Genomic DNA, 17,641 nt, shown 5'->3' on the forward strand with positions numbered 1-17,641 from the left:
TTTACTGTATCAGGGTGTTTTCACAATGTAATATTAGTACTTTTACTGTATCAGGGTGTTTTCACAATGTAATATTAGTACTTTTCATGTATCAGGGTGTTTTCACAATGTAATATTAGTACTTTTCATGTATCAGGGTGTTTTCACAATGTAATACTAGTACTATTACTGTATCAAGGTGTTTTCACAATGTAATACTAGTACTTTTCCTGTATCAGGGTGTTTTCACTGTGTGGTATTAGTACTTTTACTGTATCAGGGTGTTTTCACTGTGTGGTATTAGTACTTTTACTGTATCAGGGTGTTTTGACAATGTAAAATTAGTACTTTTCCTGTATCAGGGTGTTTTCACAATGTAATATTTGTACTTTTACTGTATCAGGGTGTTTTGACTGTGTGGTATTAGTACTTTTACCACCATGGTCAGTCAGTCTGTTTGTTTGTTTTGATTTATCTGTTTTGATTTATCTGCTTTCTTCCTGTTTTCCGTCACAGTTTTTTTCGGGAAACGAGTCATCCGTTAAAATCCAGCGGGTCTTTTTTTCTTTTTTTTGTTTTAACGGCAGCTGTCATCGACCGAACGCCGACCCAACGTCCGAACTATCGCGAGATTCAGAGCCAGCGAGCGAGAAGAACGGGTCCAGGCAAGGCAAATAGCAATATTCATATTTAGCAACAACAACAACCTTTTACGAACAATGATTATTCCGTTATGTAGACTGGAAGAATGATGAAATGTGTGCCATGTTTCACCACAAACACACGGATGAAAACACCGGACTGTGATAAACAGGTAGAGAAAACACACAACAACACTGTGCTGGAGCAATATTGATAGCTAGCTAGCTGGTTTATTAATAGCTAAGCTAACTGGCTAACGGGTTAGCTTAGCTAGCAAAGACTCTTCTGTGTTAGCTGCTTGTTGTTGGATGATTCAGTGTGTGGCGACAGCTTACAGCAGGCGTCACTAAATGATGATGTATATCTAACCACGTCTCCTGAAATAAAGATGCTAATTAGCAGCAGGTTGAGGTGAGCAGGCTGACGTTAGGTAGCTTTTGTTAGCTATATCAGCGAACATTACACGTCTTTTAAAGAAAGCTGAATGAGCAGGACTCACACATTGCTAGTTCATGTTAGCAAGCTAACAAGTGAGAATGATATCTTAAGACTCACTGCTAGTAGTTAGCAGTCATGTATCTGTTTGGGCAGAGGTGGAGGGAGTATTCAGATGCTTTACTGCAGTGAAAGTACTAATACCACACAGTAAAAATACTCTGTCACAGTTAAATGTTCCTTTTATTGAAGGTATAATCAGTAAAATGTAGTTAAATTATAAAAACTTGGATTGTTGTACTATTATGTATTCTATCATGATATTATTATTACTCATGCATTAATGTAAAAGCAAGATGTTACTGTTGTTGTTGGTTAAGCTGGATCTCATTTTGAACTATTAACTAATTATTATTTGTATTATGGATTAATCTGTGGAATTATTTCTCCATTAATCGATTAATTGTTTTTAAAAAACAGTGAAAATAGTTATAAATGGCATCACAATTATCCAGAATCCAACGTGTCACCTTCACAATGCGTGTTTACTCCAAAACTAAACAGTTTTCCTAATACACTAACATTATTTACATTATTACTAATACAGTAACATTATTACTAATACATTAACATTATTTGCATTATTACTAATACAGTAACATTATTAAAAGGAAGAGCAGCTAATACAAAGAGCAATAGAATCACTTCAACACACAAATATAACAGCTGTATTCAATTTTAAAGGAAAAAGCAGATAAATATAGTGGAGTAGAAGTAGAAACAAAAGAAAATACTCAAGTAAAGTACCTCAGATTTGTACTCACTTGCAGTACTTGAGTTAATGTACTTTGATATATTCAATCACTGTAGATCATCACATAAAGATATGGGAGTAGTTTTTGGTCCCTCTCTTACCTTTAAGCCACTTCTCAGAATGTAAACAAATCTGCTTTTTTTTTCATTTATGTAACAAAATTATTTCCATTTTATCCATCAAAGATGTTAAAATCCTTTTTTTGTGGCTTTACAAGATCCAAGAAGTTGGCTAAACACAAACCAGAGCTGATTTCAAAATCCTCCACCTGTCTCACAAGTTTATGCTCTTTTGATGCAAATCATTCAAATGTTGCTGGATTTAATAAAATGTTTTTACAGTGGTAGTGCTTTTTCTAATATAGACCAAATGCCAATACAGAAAACTGTGTTTAGATTTTCAAATCAATGCTAAAAGCCCATCTTTTCTCTATGGGCTTTGGTCCCATATAGTTTCACTGGCTGGATAAACTAGTAGCCTTTATCCTGTTGTAATAGCTTTCTTCATTTCTTAAGGTCAATCCTGCTTTTATATCTCTTGTGTATCGTGTGTTGTGTGGCTCTACTTTTATATTTGAACCTGGTGACTTTGGGTGATTTGCAGTATAAATAAACTGAAGCTGAACTAACAGTTTGTGTTTGTGTTACTGTTTTTTGTTTTTTTCAGGATGTGGCCGTGTTTCTCTGGATGTTTGACAGTCGGTGAATACGGGGCAGACCTTGTGAATCTAACCTCATCCACCCATCCATCCACCAGCCGTCTGAATCCCCAACGATAAAGTATTCAAAACCACAAAATAATGTAGCAGAAAGCTTTGGCCTTGGAGCTGTTTGACCTCTTTTAACCCCCATTTTTTTCTGGGTCCGGTGCATTTCAAGTCTTGGTTTTTAGATGGGGCTGAGCACAACTCTTAAGTTCACACTCATTTGTAAATTATTAGACCAATGTGCCGTGTTTGCCTGCCGTCCCTTTCCCCAGCTGTTCACTCACTTCAGCTCTCTGTCGTTTGTTTGAAGTGATTCAATCCAGTCAATCAGGATGAACGGCTCTCTTTTAACCCCGCCCAGCCCGCGGGCGGCTAACTCCTCCCCTTTACCTCCCTCCCCCTCCCCGTCCCCCTCCCCTCCGTCTCCCTCCATGCTGCCCCTTTGCCCCCGGCCCCCCCTCTGCCCCCTCTGGTGAGCCCCCCCACAGCCTCACCCGTCCTCCCTATCTGACACCCCAACGCCGTCCCCCTCGCCTTGCCTGAGCTGGACCGAGTTCTGTGAGCTCCACGCCCGCGTTGCGGCCGGTGACTTCGCTCGCCACTTTCGGGCTTTCCTCCTGGAGAACCCCCACTACTCCCCGGATTCGGCGGCAGCCTTCTGTCGGCGCTTCACCGACCGCTTCGTCCGCCACTTCCAAAGCGAGCTGGAGGGGCGCTCCCGCCGAGCTGTGCTTCTGCGAGGGACGACATGGCGAGCTGGGCTCCCCAGTCAGACGCTACTTCCCTGGAAGAAGAAGCGGTCTCCCCCCTGTCGGCGTCCGGGGGAGCCGTCCTCCCGTGTCCCCCGACCAACGCGACGCGGCCGTTATCCAAGCCCACGCCGGCACGGCTGGTGTTGGAGAACCGCTGTGGGGACAGGTTTCAAGATTCCTACGCCCACAGCCAAGTCCTGCCTCCATCTTCATCATCCTCGTGTTGCTCCTCGGTGGGAGGGAACAACGGGAGGCGTGAGGAGAGGGGGGCCATGGTTGCCCCTGGAAACGGGGAAGCACCGGTTGAGGAAGAGGAGGACAGCTGGTTAGGGGTAGCGTCCGTCGGGGAAGACGTTGAGCCAGAGGAGCAGGAAGTAGAGTCTGCCGAGGCGGACGACTCCTCCTACCCTCAGATTCCACCATCCTCTCCTCCGCCGGGCTCCAAAGGGAACGGTACGCCCAACTCCTCCAAAAACAAACTGAAGAAGCGTTTCTCCCTGCGGAGTGTGGGTCGCAGCGTGCGGGGGAGCGTCCGGGGTATCCTGCACTGGCGGAGCTCGTCCAGCGACTCGGCCCAGAGCCCGCTGCCCTCCAGCTACAGCTACACCATGGGTGTGCAGGACGCCGCCATGGTCTCCAGCTCAAAGAGGAACTCTGGTACGCAGCCTCCCACACCCACTTCCTCCATGCCCGTCTCCCTGTCCATGCCCCTCTCCCTCCCCCACTCCTCCTCCTCTTCGCTGCCGCCCTCATCCTCCAGCAGTGCCACCTCCCTGTCTCTCTCGGAGGCCGCCCGGGATCGGCGGCGGAGCAACGGCGAAGGAGGCGAGAAGGAGAAGTGGAGCCATCGTCTGGAGAAGCTCAGACTGTCCCGATCTCCTCCTCCCGTGCTCACCCCGACCGCCGGCCCCCACTCTGGCTCCTCCACGCTGCCCCCAAGCAGCGCCTCCGCTGCCATGGGACCTCCGAGGAAGGTGGGCCGGCTGGTGAGGGAGGGTGGCGTGAGCGTCAGCTCGTCCACCGACGAGTTCAGCGGAAGCCACGGCTTCTCTGGCTTCTCGTTCGGTCTGCTGCATCACGGTACGGACAACAACAACTCGGCCTCGGCTTCGTCGGCTGCAGGTCCGGTTCAGCCGCTGGCCAGCGGAGGGAACGTCCCCTGGAGAGGAGGACGATGGCACAAGTGTCGTCTGGTCCTCAAAGAGAGAGACCGAGAGGGTGGAGAGAGGGGAGAGGAGTACTACCTGGAATTCTTCATTCCACCTAAAGTGAGTGTGAAACACTGAAACATGTTTACAATCAGCAGGTCGGCTTCATTTAACCCTCTGAACCCCAAACATTTTGGAGTTGTTTTACACTTAAAAAAAAAGTCCTGCTCCTCTATGGAAACAGAACAATCATGACTAGAAGTAGAGAGAACTCAAACACTCAAACATGTCTTTAGTTCAGGATAACACAGTTATAATGACATAAATCATAAAAAAGAAAAAAAACAAGTAGAATCTATGGATCTATGGAATATACAACATGTTCCCAAGTGTTACCAATTTTGGAAATAAATGGAGGCTCTACTTGTTTTATATATTAAACTATTTACATTTTTACAGCCTCTCCTCTCCTCTCTGCTCTGTGTTCAGCAGCCTGAAGTTCAGTCAAAGCTTCTCAGATTTTTTGTCACATGACTGTTGGTCTCAGATGAATCAATCATGGCTTCATAGTTTCACTATTTTTTCACTGTTTTATTAATTATTATATAACATAATTATATAAACATTATGAGCATTACTATATATTGATATATTGATCTGATGATGTTTACAATGTAACATTATCAGAGATCAGAGACTAGAAAAGCATAAATGATGTCCTGATCTCATATTTTACTGAATATTGGAGGATAATGATCGTCAGTAAAACTTTATTTCACACTGCGATGGTTAACGTTAAACTCTGGAATTAATCGGTGAGGGGGATCAGTGCGGATCACAGATCGATAAAGATCTGTTACACCTCTACTAAGTATTGAACTATAAAGGAGAAACATCAGATATTGATTGTGATTGATTGTCTCCTCCAGTCATCAAAGCCCCGGCTGACCGTCCCCTGCTGCTCGATCGCGGATGTGAGGAGCACCACGGCGCTGGAGGTCCCCGACAAGGAGAACACCTTCCTGCTGCAGGTAATCGCTCTTAAATCATTAATCACTTACATTTTTTTATATTTCATTCCACATTCTGACTCATTCTTTTTTCTTTGACCTGGTTCACTTTGTGAAGGTCAGACAGATGTTCAGATCTCTGTCTCTGTGTTGTTAACTTGTTTTCTACTTCTGTAATCACGCATTAAGGCCTCCAGCAGAGCTTCAGTTTGAATAAATCATCTTATTAAAACAGTTTTATTCTTGTAAAGTCCTCGTGGAACACATTCTGATGTAAAATCACACTTAAGTATTAATACTACTGAAAGTAAAACTTAGTAATGCAGAATAATACATATCACATTATTGTATTATGTGTTTATCACTTTAGGGTAGAAGCTCATTTTAATGACTTTAAATACTGCTGGTAGTTTAATCTGTAATAATACATCATCATTTATTAGTTGATTTATATGTAGTTGTAATTATCTGCAAAGTAACTAAAGCTTTAGAATAAATCTTCTCTGAGATATAGTGGAAAATGTGTATAAAGTGGCATAAGTAAAAGTACCTCAAACAGTACTTGTAAGTACTTTCAACACAACCCAATACCTGCAAGATTCTGAAGCAACTAAAGAAAAATAACCTGAACATTCAAGGACCTGTGGTTAAAAGGAGATTTACCTGACTGGTAGTTAGATGGTCGCGTGTCCACTGTCCAATCTGAACTTCTCCTTCTCCTTCTCTTACTCGCTCTCAGCTGGAGGGGTCGGCGCAGTACGTGATCGAGACGCGTGACGCCGTTCAGATGAGAGCTTGGCTGAGCGACATCAGGAACGGTATCTGTCTCAGGTAAAGAATTTATTAATTAATTCATGAATTAATTCATGAAACCAAAATGTGCAGGACGACACAAACTAACTATCTCCCCTCTGTCTGTCCACAGTGAACAGGAGGACACTGAAGGAGTGACGGTGGGGCCGTTGGACATCAGCGGGACGCCAGAGATCGTTGACCGTCTTTCACAAGGTATCTGTATGAAAGAAGGAGTTCTTTCTGAGAAGTTTGTGGACTTTTAACAGAGGGACAGTAGTGATTTAGTGAGTTTAGAAGTTTGCTTCTTCTCCGTAGTCAGTGTACTTCTACAGTCGATGGATCAGAGCAATGTAATGCTGTGGACGTATTTTAGACACCTAAAATAATCAAAGGGAGAACGATGGGGAACTATAGATGTTATCTATGCTCTCTTCAACGACACCAGACTCCATTCACAAAAACAGTAATTGTACCTCTTTGAACGCAAGAGTTGCTGGTCTACTGCTGCCTCTATCAGTAAGTTAGTTTGTGTTATTGTTTGTCTTTGGTGATATAGCGAGTTAGTTTTGATTCACCAAAAATCCCACAATAACCCAAACTAACTCACAGATGGAGGCAGCAGTAGACCAACAACTTCTGTGTTCTTTTTTCAATGGAGTTTGATGACTTTGAAATCAGAAATCAGAAACGGTTCACTGCCAAGTACGTTTTCACAAACAAGGAATGTGGCTTGGTGATTGGTGCGTGACAATAAAGAGAGTGCAATAGTAAAAGACATAATTTAAGATGGAAAATATGAAACTTTACTTTAAAAACATGATCAAACAAACACCAAATTAAGAATACAAGTAAAAGAGAGCATAGATAACAGCTTCAGTTTTGGGTGACTTTTGTTCTGTTACATTCCCAGATCTGCGACTCTGAATCCTTGTTGCAAGACTTTTTCACTTTTGAGCTGCTTTATCCAGTCTTGTTGATGAGAAATTTTACATCCTTTATCTCCTCAATAACTTCCTCTTTTGTTGTCTCAGTGTGTTACGGAGGCATCGGAGGCTCCTCTCCTCTGATGGATAATCTCCCACCGGAGCTGCCACCTCGAGCCCCTCTCGACGAACCAGACAGCCGGATTCTCGGCGGAGGCGGGGTCGGCCTCGGCACACCTTTTGCTGAGACGCCAGACGCCACAGGTGAATACGATCCAAATACGTATTTTTTTTATTTAAAACGTTTAATTTAAAAAAGTTAGATATTTAAACCAAAACCATGGTAAGGGTTTGGAGAGCTAATAACGTTAGCATCACTGCTGACTGCTAACGAAAGGAGGTTCAGTTCAGTTACATTATGATGCGTTCAGGCTCTATTCAGTGAAAATGAGTACTGGTTGAAGGTAAATTATAACGTTATCATGATGTGTTCACATGTAATCTGTAAAATGTAGTGTTGGTGATAAACTAGAATAAATCCAGTAGTTTCTTCTTTTATTTCCTTATCATTGAATTGTGTGTTTTTATGAAGAAAAACTATAAATTACTAAAACAGAGTAAAAGTATAACATTAAGTATTTTGGATGGTTGACTGACTTCATAAATAGTCTGGACCCTTGTAGACCAGCTGATATAATCACACATTAAAGGAATCTGGATCTGCTGATATGGATCATCAATGATCAGGAATTATTTTTATGAGTTGTACGATCAGTTACAACTAGTTAAAAGAGAGGCGATCTCATCCTGAGGGTGTAGCTGGTGGTGCACAGGTAAAATAAAACAAAGCTCCTCTAAACATCATTTGACACCAACATCGGTTGGTCTTTCTGTCCATAATGACAACGACTTGCTTTGAAAGAGCTCCATGTACCATCTTTAAAGTATCATTATGTGCCGTTCACCATCGTCCAGGCTCCTTCCTGTTCTCGGAGGTGACCCCTGCCGAAGCGGTGGAGCACCCGCTCAGCGAGTGTCAGTGGTTCCACGGCACCCTGTCCCGTCTCAAAGCTGCTCAGCTGGTGTTGGCCGGCGGCCCGGCGAGCCACGGCGTCTTCCTGGTCCGCCAGAGCGAGACGCGGCGCGGAGAATACGTCCTCACCTTCAACTTCCAGGGAAAAGCCAAGGTGAGTCTGAGAGTTCAGCTCTGTGAGAGGGAGAGAGAGAAAGAGAGGGGGTAGTTGATCATTCTTAAAGGGACAGCGTGCAGGTTTTAGTGCCATCTAGTGGTGAAGTTGCAGATTGCAACCAACTAAATACCCCTCAGTTTCCCCCTCCTTTTATAAAAACAACAGTGGTCTTCAGGTAGGGACAGGTATCTTTAGGATTGTATTACTACAAGGAGCTACTTTTATCAATACCCTGTTCTACATGACTAAATTATTGTAATTAAAAAGTTATATAGATTTTTAAAAACAAATAAATTCACAACAGGACTAGAATTTATACTTTAAATATCTAAGTATCTAAGTTTTGTCTTTAGAGCAGAAACGATAATGTTTACGACAGCAAAGTCACTATAAAAGTAATTAATATATAAGTAGAAACAAATGTAAAATGTTAATAAAATAACATTTCAACAACCAAAGATATTTAGTTAATAACGATATTAAAGACAGACAATCAGGAAATATTCTGGAAGCTGAAGAACGCTGTCTCTTCTGTCCGTCCCTGCAGCATCTCCGTCTGTCCCTGAACGAGGACGGTCAGTGCCGAGTGCAGCACCTCTGGTTCCAGTCCATCTTCGACATGTTGGAGCACTTCAGGGTTCACCCGATCCCCCTGGAGTCCGGCGGCGCCTCGGACGTCACGCTCATCAGCTTCGTGGGCGCCACCGCTGTTCGCCAGCCAGGTAAAGAGCGAACCTCACCGACAAACACACGAAGAAGAGCAGCAGAGAGACGCTGATGATGGGCCTCTTTAGACGAAGTCATTTAAACATTAAAGTCACGGCCTTACCTTATTCACACTTGTAACACCTTTATAAAGCTTCTAAACACTTCTGTTACCTCCAACATGGATGTGTTCACACTGACGAAAAACACTACAGAAGTTTAAATACAGTGAGAGATTTAATAAACATTTCATTCCTTTATCAAAATAATTTCTCATGCATAAACAAAATTAAATCAGATCAAAAATACACATACAGTGAAACTCAACAACAACAGTTTTATTGTACTGCATTTAAGGCAAAATAACACCTGGTTTCTTTCTTTCTGTTGTTGTCGTCGTTAACTTTAACTTTAACTTCAACTTCAACTTTAATAACGCTGCTCAATGTGCTTTTGCACTGCGAATAAAGTCATCAACCAATCATGTTGTGCAGATCGGACTCAGTCACAATTCACAATATAGTTTAAACAACACGGAGGCTCTGCAATCTCATTTACTCTTCATTCACATTAAAAATGGGAGCTGACCAGATCCACTCCTTGCTTCTTACCTTTCACAATAAAAGCCCCAGACATAAACACTTTAACTGTTCACCAGAGTGACAAAGCCATCACATCCCTTAAAAAGATGTTATGTGATGAAAATGAAAAGGGCTGTATGGTTCTATGTTTGATGTGTTTGTGTAGCAGCCAGAGTTTAGTCTGAAACCTGGAAGACCTCCATAGAGGTGTGTGTAAATCCACCAAAAGTGTTCACATTTTTGTTTTTTCCCTCATGGTGTCTAAATATTCATCTCCCATATCATTGTTTGCTCTTCATCTTTGTAGATCTCAGAACTTGTGTCTGTTTTGTCTCAGAATTCTTAATTAGAAATGCCTTTACGGTAAACGTTCACACTGACTACGTTTACATGCTCCAAATATTATGTTTTTTGTCCCTATTCCAAAAATGACAATATTACTGTTGAATTGTTTACATGGTTAATGAAAATGAATATTCCCGTTTACATGCAGACAGGCAAACGATTTACAGTAGGTAACCAGTGTGAACTCAGCCTCACTCTTTCACACCTTTTTGAAAAGGTCGGCGTTGAGATATTTGTCATATCAGGAGACAACTGAATCCAAAGCCTCCTGTGTTAAAGCTGCATTCTCTCTACTGTCCATCTACTGACTCCTCTGGTTGTATAGAAGTCTATGAGAAAATGACTCTACTTCTCTCTTGATTTATTCCCTTAGTAAATATTGTAAACATGAGTTTATGGTCTAAGAAGGTTATGGCAAAACCGGCAAACACAAGGCTTCAAAACAGCCGTCCACAAACCAATGAGTCACATTATCGTCTCCTCAAACCATCTGGTTTTACGTGTCCACACTAAAACAAACTAATCACATTTTTTTTTTTTTAAATCAACACCTTTAAGAGGTCTTTTTAGAAAATGTCCGTTTTCGTGGCCTAAAACAGAAAAATAGGATGTTATTCAGAATATCCAAACAGAATACGATGTTTAAATGACCCGTAACAAATTCAGAATATTGTCATATTTAGAATAAGAGTGGAATATTTATTGAGCATGTAAACGTAGTTGGTGTTAAATGTCAGGTATAAAAACCAAACATAAACATTGCCGCTGCCCGGTAGGGTTCTATCCGTCTGCTCCTGTGCTGCCGCTCTGACCTCTGACCTCTGTTGTTTGTTGTATCCGTTGGCTCATCCCTTTGCAGGCCGGGACAGGGCAGGCAGTCGGCCCACGGTCTGTGATGTCATCACCACGCGCCATCCCGACTCTCCATCAACCCCCATCTCTGACTGTGTGTAAGTGAGACCGGACTCAGTGAGAGACACTCTGAGAGAGACAGACAGACAGACAGAGAGACAGAGAGAATCTTCTGTTCCAGTTTCAAAAGAGAGGATTTGCTTTTTGTACTTTTATTATTATATATTATTTATTATTTATATATTTAAAAAAAAAGATGCGAGGAACATTTTTCCTCACATTTTTTTTTCTTAAATTTTATTGATTGAATGATGAATGAATGAATGAATGAGAGAATAATCTGCAGATAAATTGATGATGAGAATAATCATTAATTATAGTTATTGTGTACATCTCTGCTATAGATCAGTGAGTGTGTTTTTTGTGCGTGTGTGTGTGTGTGTGCGCGTGTAGTTGTACGCTCCTTGCAGTGGACTGTCTCCATGACTCCCATGGACTTCATGACCACAGACTTGCTCCACCTAACCGTCCACTCACTGTCACTTTCTCTTCTTCTCTCCTCCGACTCCTCACTTCACTCCTTCACTACACTTTTGGCCTTATTTCCTCCTCCTCTTCCTCCTTCCTTTATTTACACTTTTTCTCTCATCTCCCCTCTTTTTTTCCTTCTTCTTCTTCTTCCTCCTTTCTCTCGTCTGTTTCCTGTCCCTGCAGACTTGACCAGCAGACCCCGTAGCCCTCCTCAGCCTCCTCCTCCCCCGCTGCCGCCGGGCCGGCCCCCGCCCCCAACTCCTCCCCAGGAGCGAGTTAACGAGCCGGAGGCAGCAGGAGGTGGAGCGCCCGCCGCGGTGACGATGGCGTCTACGACAGGAGGAGGAGGAGGAGGAGGAGGAAGTGGAGGTGGAGGAGGAGGAAGCGGAGGCAGCGGAGGAGGAAGTGGAGGAGGAGGAGTGGAAGACTGGGAGGAGAGGGACAGGGACACTCCTCTACGCCAACTAGAAGCTGTGGAGGGGGAGGAGAGGGAGGGAGCGAGGGCGCCCCGAGCCATCGACAACCAGTACTCCTTCTTCTGATGAAGGGAAGACCAGGAGGAGGAGGAGTGTGTATGTGTGTTTGTGTTTGAGTGTGTGTGTGAGCGGACGTGAGATTGGATGAGGCGGCGTACATCATAGCCATTCATAACCAGTATTTTTATTTTGTTAGCAAGGTGGAGGAGGAGGAGAAGGAGGAGGAGGAGTAAAAGTACTAACACTACAGGAGAGAGAGAGAGAGAGAGAAGACGGAGAGACGGAGAGCAGCTTTACAACACTAACTAGCGGTACATTTCTTTTTTATTTGTGTTTTTTAGTCCGATAAGCTTTGTTTTGTGTTTTTCTGCTGGTTCGATTCCCAGCGACCTCTTTGTTGCTCATGAGCAGCAGCGAGAGCTCGAACACGTCGATGCCAGCAGTCCTGATACCTCAAACCCCCCGTGGTCCACACACTAGCCAGAGGCCAAACTCTCTCTACAGGCGTCTGTACGGTACGGAGGCCCCGAGAGGCCAAACAACATGATCCAAGTCTGATCGTAGTTGTTTTATCTCTCCTGTGTTTGTGGCGTAAGAACAAGTAAAAAAATAAAAAGGTTTTACCAGGATTAGTTCCTTAATATTTAAATTTATTAAGATGAATAATGATGTATTTGTTGCTGTGATACAACATTTGAGACGGATCACAAAAGTCACGGTTTGGATTGCTTCATGGTTTTCAGTCACAGAAAAAATAGGGAGAATATAACTTTAACGTAACTTCTCACGGATTGCCGATCGTCAATGATATATTTTGCAGATAAAGATTTTATTTGTTGTTGTTTTGTTTTATTATTGCAGCTGGTCTACAAAACCCCACACTATTATTTTTCACCATCGTCACAAAAAATAATTTCAACCCCTCTGAAGTTAATTTAAACCATCAAAAGAATGTAATCTATATTTTGTTATTTACATAAAAACACACAATTCAAATGTTAAGGAAATAATAGATTGTATTTTTATGGATTAAAACAAATCTAGTCATTAGTAGTTTTAATGATGTATTATAATCTGCTTAGAGGAAGTGTTAGGAAGTTGAAAAAAAACTACATTTTACGAGATTACATGTGAACACATCATGATAACGTCATAATTAACCTTCACCCAATACTCATTTTCACTGAACAGAGCCTGAGCGCATCATAAAGTAACACAATGGAACCTCCGTATTTTAGCCGTTAGGTGTGCTGCTAACGTTACTAGCTCACCTCCTGTTGATTTAAACACAGATTTTTTGTTCATAATGTAAAATGAGCGACTAGAAAACAATAATAATTAATCCCACGATCCCATACTGATGTTTCTGAACATCGACTGATTATAAGATCGCCGTTAAAACTTTATTCATACTGTGATTAATGACATTCATGTTTTCCTCCAGGATAGTTTTAATTTACATAACTTGCCAAAACACAATATATATGATAATGTGTGTAAAAAGGCATTAAAACTCACCTGGAAGAAAACATGAATGCTTTTAGTTCTATGAAGAACATTTGGTAGTGGCGCACTTCTGCCTCTTGTGGCCAAAATGAGTATTACAACAACAAACACAATAACAAAAACGATCCTGACAACAACAACAAAAGATTCACCAACGATCCTGTTAAAACCTTTTTCCACCTGTTCTAAAGTCATAAACGCAGGTATGAAAACACTTTTTTCCTCTCAGGGCTTCCTTAGTTCTATGACAAGAAAGACCCAAAACGTAACGCTGTTTCCGGTACGGAGAGCACGTCACAGCAGACTCCATTCAAAAGATCATCATATTAGCATCAATACATGATTACACTCAAGTCTGATTGGAAGATTATGTGAACTTAAAGTAAACACAACATGTGGTTGAATGTATAAATACTACTACTAATAATAATACTTTTGAAATGTGCTTTTCTTTGTTATACGTTATTGTATATTTAATATCTTTAGACTTTTGTTTTCGGGGTAAAACTATTTGAAGAGTACGTCCGCAGATTTTTATGGACGTTATACTAAAATAAGGAAAAAGCTTTATTGATCCCAAGCATAAGCACAAACACACCAATGGTACATAAAGAAAATAAGTAAAATGAATACATTTAAAGAGGTATATAAAACAGAAATATATATACCTCTTAACTAAACGAGTGCATTTGGAGAGAAAAATTGTGAGGCAAAGTGACATTGGTGTGTTTCTTTGCACTCGTCTAGCATTTGTTAGAAAGATGAATCTCCAGATTAATTGATAACAAATATAATCCTTAATTTAAGCCCTGTTGTCTATTACTCTGTTCATAAGCAGAACAAGATTGTTTAAAATAAAAGGGATATTATCTGTATAAGAGTTCCTCAAAGAACACGTTGGCCAGAACACTAAGCAGCATTAAATCAACAGTTTTTTCAATGGAGTCTGGTGTGTTGTCTCTCAACATAAACACAGAGTTTTGGGTCAGAGTGGAACCAGAACCGGAGCAGACGGGAAACTTTTACCTCAGTCACACTCAACAGCATCACTCAGTAAATGTCTCTCTCTTTCTCTCTGACACAGAAGAGGAAATGATTCATGATACCAATAACAATAATTATTGATGGAAATAATATTAATATTAATAATAATGACGGTCAGAATAATAGTATTAATTTTATTTGTTTTTAAGACACCTTTTTATTTTGTATATGCTTACTCGATGTAACACTTGTTCCAACTCCATCTTGTAATTGAAAATGTGTTTGTGCCTTTTTTTTGGGATAAAAAGAAGGAAAGAATATATATATATATATATATATATATATATATATATATATATATATATATATATATAAAAGATTTGATCTAATGCCTCGTTGTCAAGGCTTCAGTTATCCTCACTCTCTTTTCATGCTGTCTTCTCCTCCTCCACCTCACCCTCCATTCATCAAGGGTTAAAAAAGAAAACTAAAAAAAACCAATTAGCAGAAAATGTCAATGAAAATACCTACTTTTTCTACTTGTGCCTTTTCTGTGTCTGTTGTCATCATCGTCTTCATCATTCAGTTCAGAGCTTGCCTGTTTTCTTTATGCACCACATCGACCCCCCCACCCCCGTCGTTTCTACCGCTCTTTTCTTTGCTCATGTATTTGTCTATATGCCCCCCCCCCCCCAAAAAAACTTCCCTTACTCATCATGTTCAGTGTCCTTTTCTCGGTTTCTCAAAACTCTTTGTGCCTTTCTCTGTCTCTTTTCTCTCTTTGCTGGGACCGTGTGTTGAGGGCGGGCAGCGTCGTCTGTCCTCCCCCGTGTGGTTAGTTTCAGGTACTACATTGAATTTAATGATATAATATAAATATAGTGAAACATAGCTGTCGGTGTGTGGTCTTTTTTTGTTCTTCTTCTTCTCTGCAACACTTTAAATGCTTTTATTTTGTAAACCACATCAGGTTAAATTTGGTTATAAGCGGTTATATTGATGTTCTAACATCTAACAGATGAGAGGACAATAATTCAAAAACCAAATGTTTTATTTACATGTGAAATACAGTACCAGTCAAAAGTTTGGACACACCTCATTCAATGGTTTTTCTTTTATTTTTTTTATTTTTTTTCTACATTGTAGATAATATTGAAGACATCCAAACTATGTGGTAAACAAACAAATGCTCAACAAACCAGAATATGTTTTATATTTTAGATTCTTCAAAGTAATAATAATAATAATAATTGATTGTACTTGTATAGCGCTTTTCTAGTCTTCCGACCACTCAAAGCGCTTTGACATTACCAATCAATCACCCATTCACACCCATTCATACACTGATGACAGGAGCCACCATGCAAGGTGCCACCTGCACATCAGAACCCTAACTAACATTCATACACATACATACACCACAGGAACAGCCTGCGGGAGCAATTTGGGGTTAAGTGTCTTGCCCAAGGACACACCGGCATGGACTGCCGGAGCCAGGGATCGAACCGCCGATCCTCTGATTGGAGGACGACCCTGCTCTCCACTGAGCCACAGCCGCCCTAGTAGTTGAATGAGAAGGTGTGTCTGGTACTGTAGTTTTGTCCCCAAAAAGAAGAAGAATATACCACCCCCATCATTATTATAGTATTACTGTTACATTAAGTAATCATATTTACATATTACAAACATAAGACAAACACAGAAAATACAATATCAGTAATAAAAAAACATGTATAGATATCATAATAAATGAGTGGTAAGAAAAACATACTAAATATAATTATTATTATTATAATAATTGTATTTGTAGAGCACATTTCATAGAGACAACGCAGCTCAAAGGGCTGAACATTTAAAAATCAATAAAAACACAGCCTTATTTTCACAAAAAACAGATATAAACAGAAAACCTTATTTTTACAAATTAAATTAATAAAAACAATGCCTTACTTTTATAAATCAAAAAAATAAAAGTGGTAGGAGGAAAGCATTAATTTTGTACTTACATTTTAAGTGGCATTTAAAGAATTTCAACAGATGAATAAGAAACATTTTACATTTAATATTTTAATTTAAATACAAAAGCATCTCTTTTAGAAAAGTTAAATGATGTATAAGGTCTTTAATCTGAAGCTTAAAGGTTTAGGGGCTTATAAGGCTTCTCCTGTAAACTCATTACAGTTTGATCAATATTGGATTCTTGAAGCTCATATCAATGAAAGAAATTATACAAATATATAATCACTTAAAGCTGCTTTATTGATTTTTGTCCACCAGTTGGCAGAAAACCATGAAAACAAGCTGACAGTGATTGTCAACTGCAAGTCTACAGCTTTTTAGTTATTTTGTGAAGTAAATACAAAACTATTTATATAAAAAATTAAAAAACTGCAGGATTAATAATAATTCTCAGGATTTGAGTTTTGATCCGTTAAATGTGTTTTATCTTTCTTAACTGGGATTAAATAAATTAAATAGTAAACTTTTACTGGAAATGTAATGTCTGATACAGTTTATTTGCATATACCAATCTGATATTTTACCAAATTGAATATACTATATACACTTTACTGCTTGGAGCTCCATCAGTTGTTTTATGCATAATAACCCATGGCTGAAGTTTTTCTGTGATGCTAGAAACAGAGTTAGACCTGAGTTGTATATTAAAGCATCCTGGGAGAAGGATCCCTCCTCTGTCGTTCTCCCACTGGTTTCTTCCTTTTTTCTCCCTGTTAAAGGGGTTTTTTAGGGGAGTTTTTCCTGTGCCGATGTGAGGGAAGGACAGAGGATGTCGCATGTGTACAGATTGTAAAGCCCTCTGAGGCAAATTTGTAATTTGTGATTCTGGGCTATACAAAATAAACTGAATTGAATTGAATTGAATTGAAGAAACTAGTTAATTTTCTGATTTTCAATCTGCTAAACAATTTCATCATGCAAATAAAAAATAAATATACCCAAATATGTATAAAGGATTCCAAGGCCAAGAATGGTATTTTATGCTGATTTCATATTTGGTAAAATTGTGTACTCAATACATTATTTTGTGTATATTTGTATATTTTTTTCACGTACTGCCTTATTTCTTATTTATTGGGGGTCATAAAAATAGCCTTTTATAATATTATTTTATTACCTGTTATGGGGATAAAGCTTATCTTTACATAACTGAATTTAATCTTTTTTTTTAAAAAATTCTGTTTACTAAAATCAAATTAAAATCACTGTCATGCATTATTTTCCTTCCATGACCTCTATGAGGACAGA

The 17,641-nt window shown here is 40.1% G+C and overlaps 1 protein-coding gene across 1 annotated transcript; it reads left to right on the top strand.

Moving 5' to 3' along the window:
* Positions 1-621: 621 nt before the first annotated feature.
* sh2b1 (SH2B adaptor protein 1) lies at positions 622-15,256 on the top strand. The gene is given in 10 exon segments (XM_054608209.1): positions 622-793; positions 2,537-3,287; positions 3,290-4,596; positions 5,406-5,507; positions 6,226-6,317; positions 6,412-6,494; positions 7,313-7,468; positions 8,180-8,391; positions 8,942-9,116; positions 11,592-15,256. Coding segments are annotated over 9 exon segments (2,865 nt in total). The 5' UTR covers positions 622-793; positions 2,537-2,908; the 3' UTR covers positions 11,951-15,256.
* The last annotated feature ends 2,385 nt before the right edge of the window (positions 15,257-17,641 follow it).

Source organism: Anoplopoma fimbria, chromosome 11, assembly GCF_027596085.1.
Source record: "Anoplopoma fimbria isolate UVic2021 breed Golden Eagle Sablefish chromosome 11, Afim_UVic_2022, whole genome shotgun sequence".
Classification (NCBI taxonomy): domain Eukaryota; kingdom Metazoa; phylum Chordata; class Actinopteri; order Perciformes; family Anoplopomatidae; genus Anoplopoma; species Anoplopoma fimbria.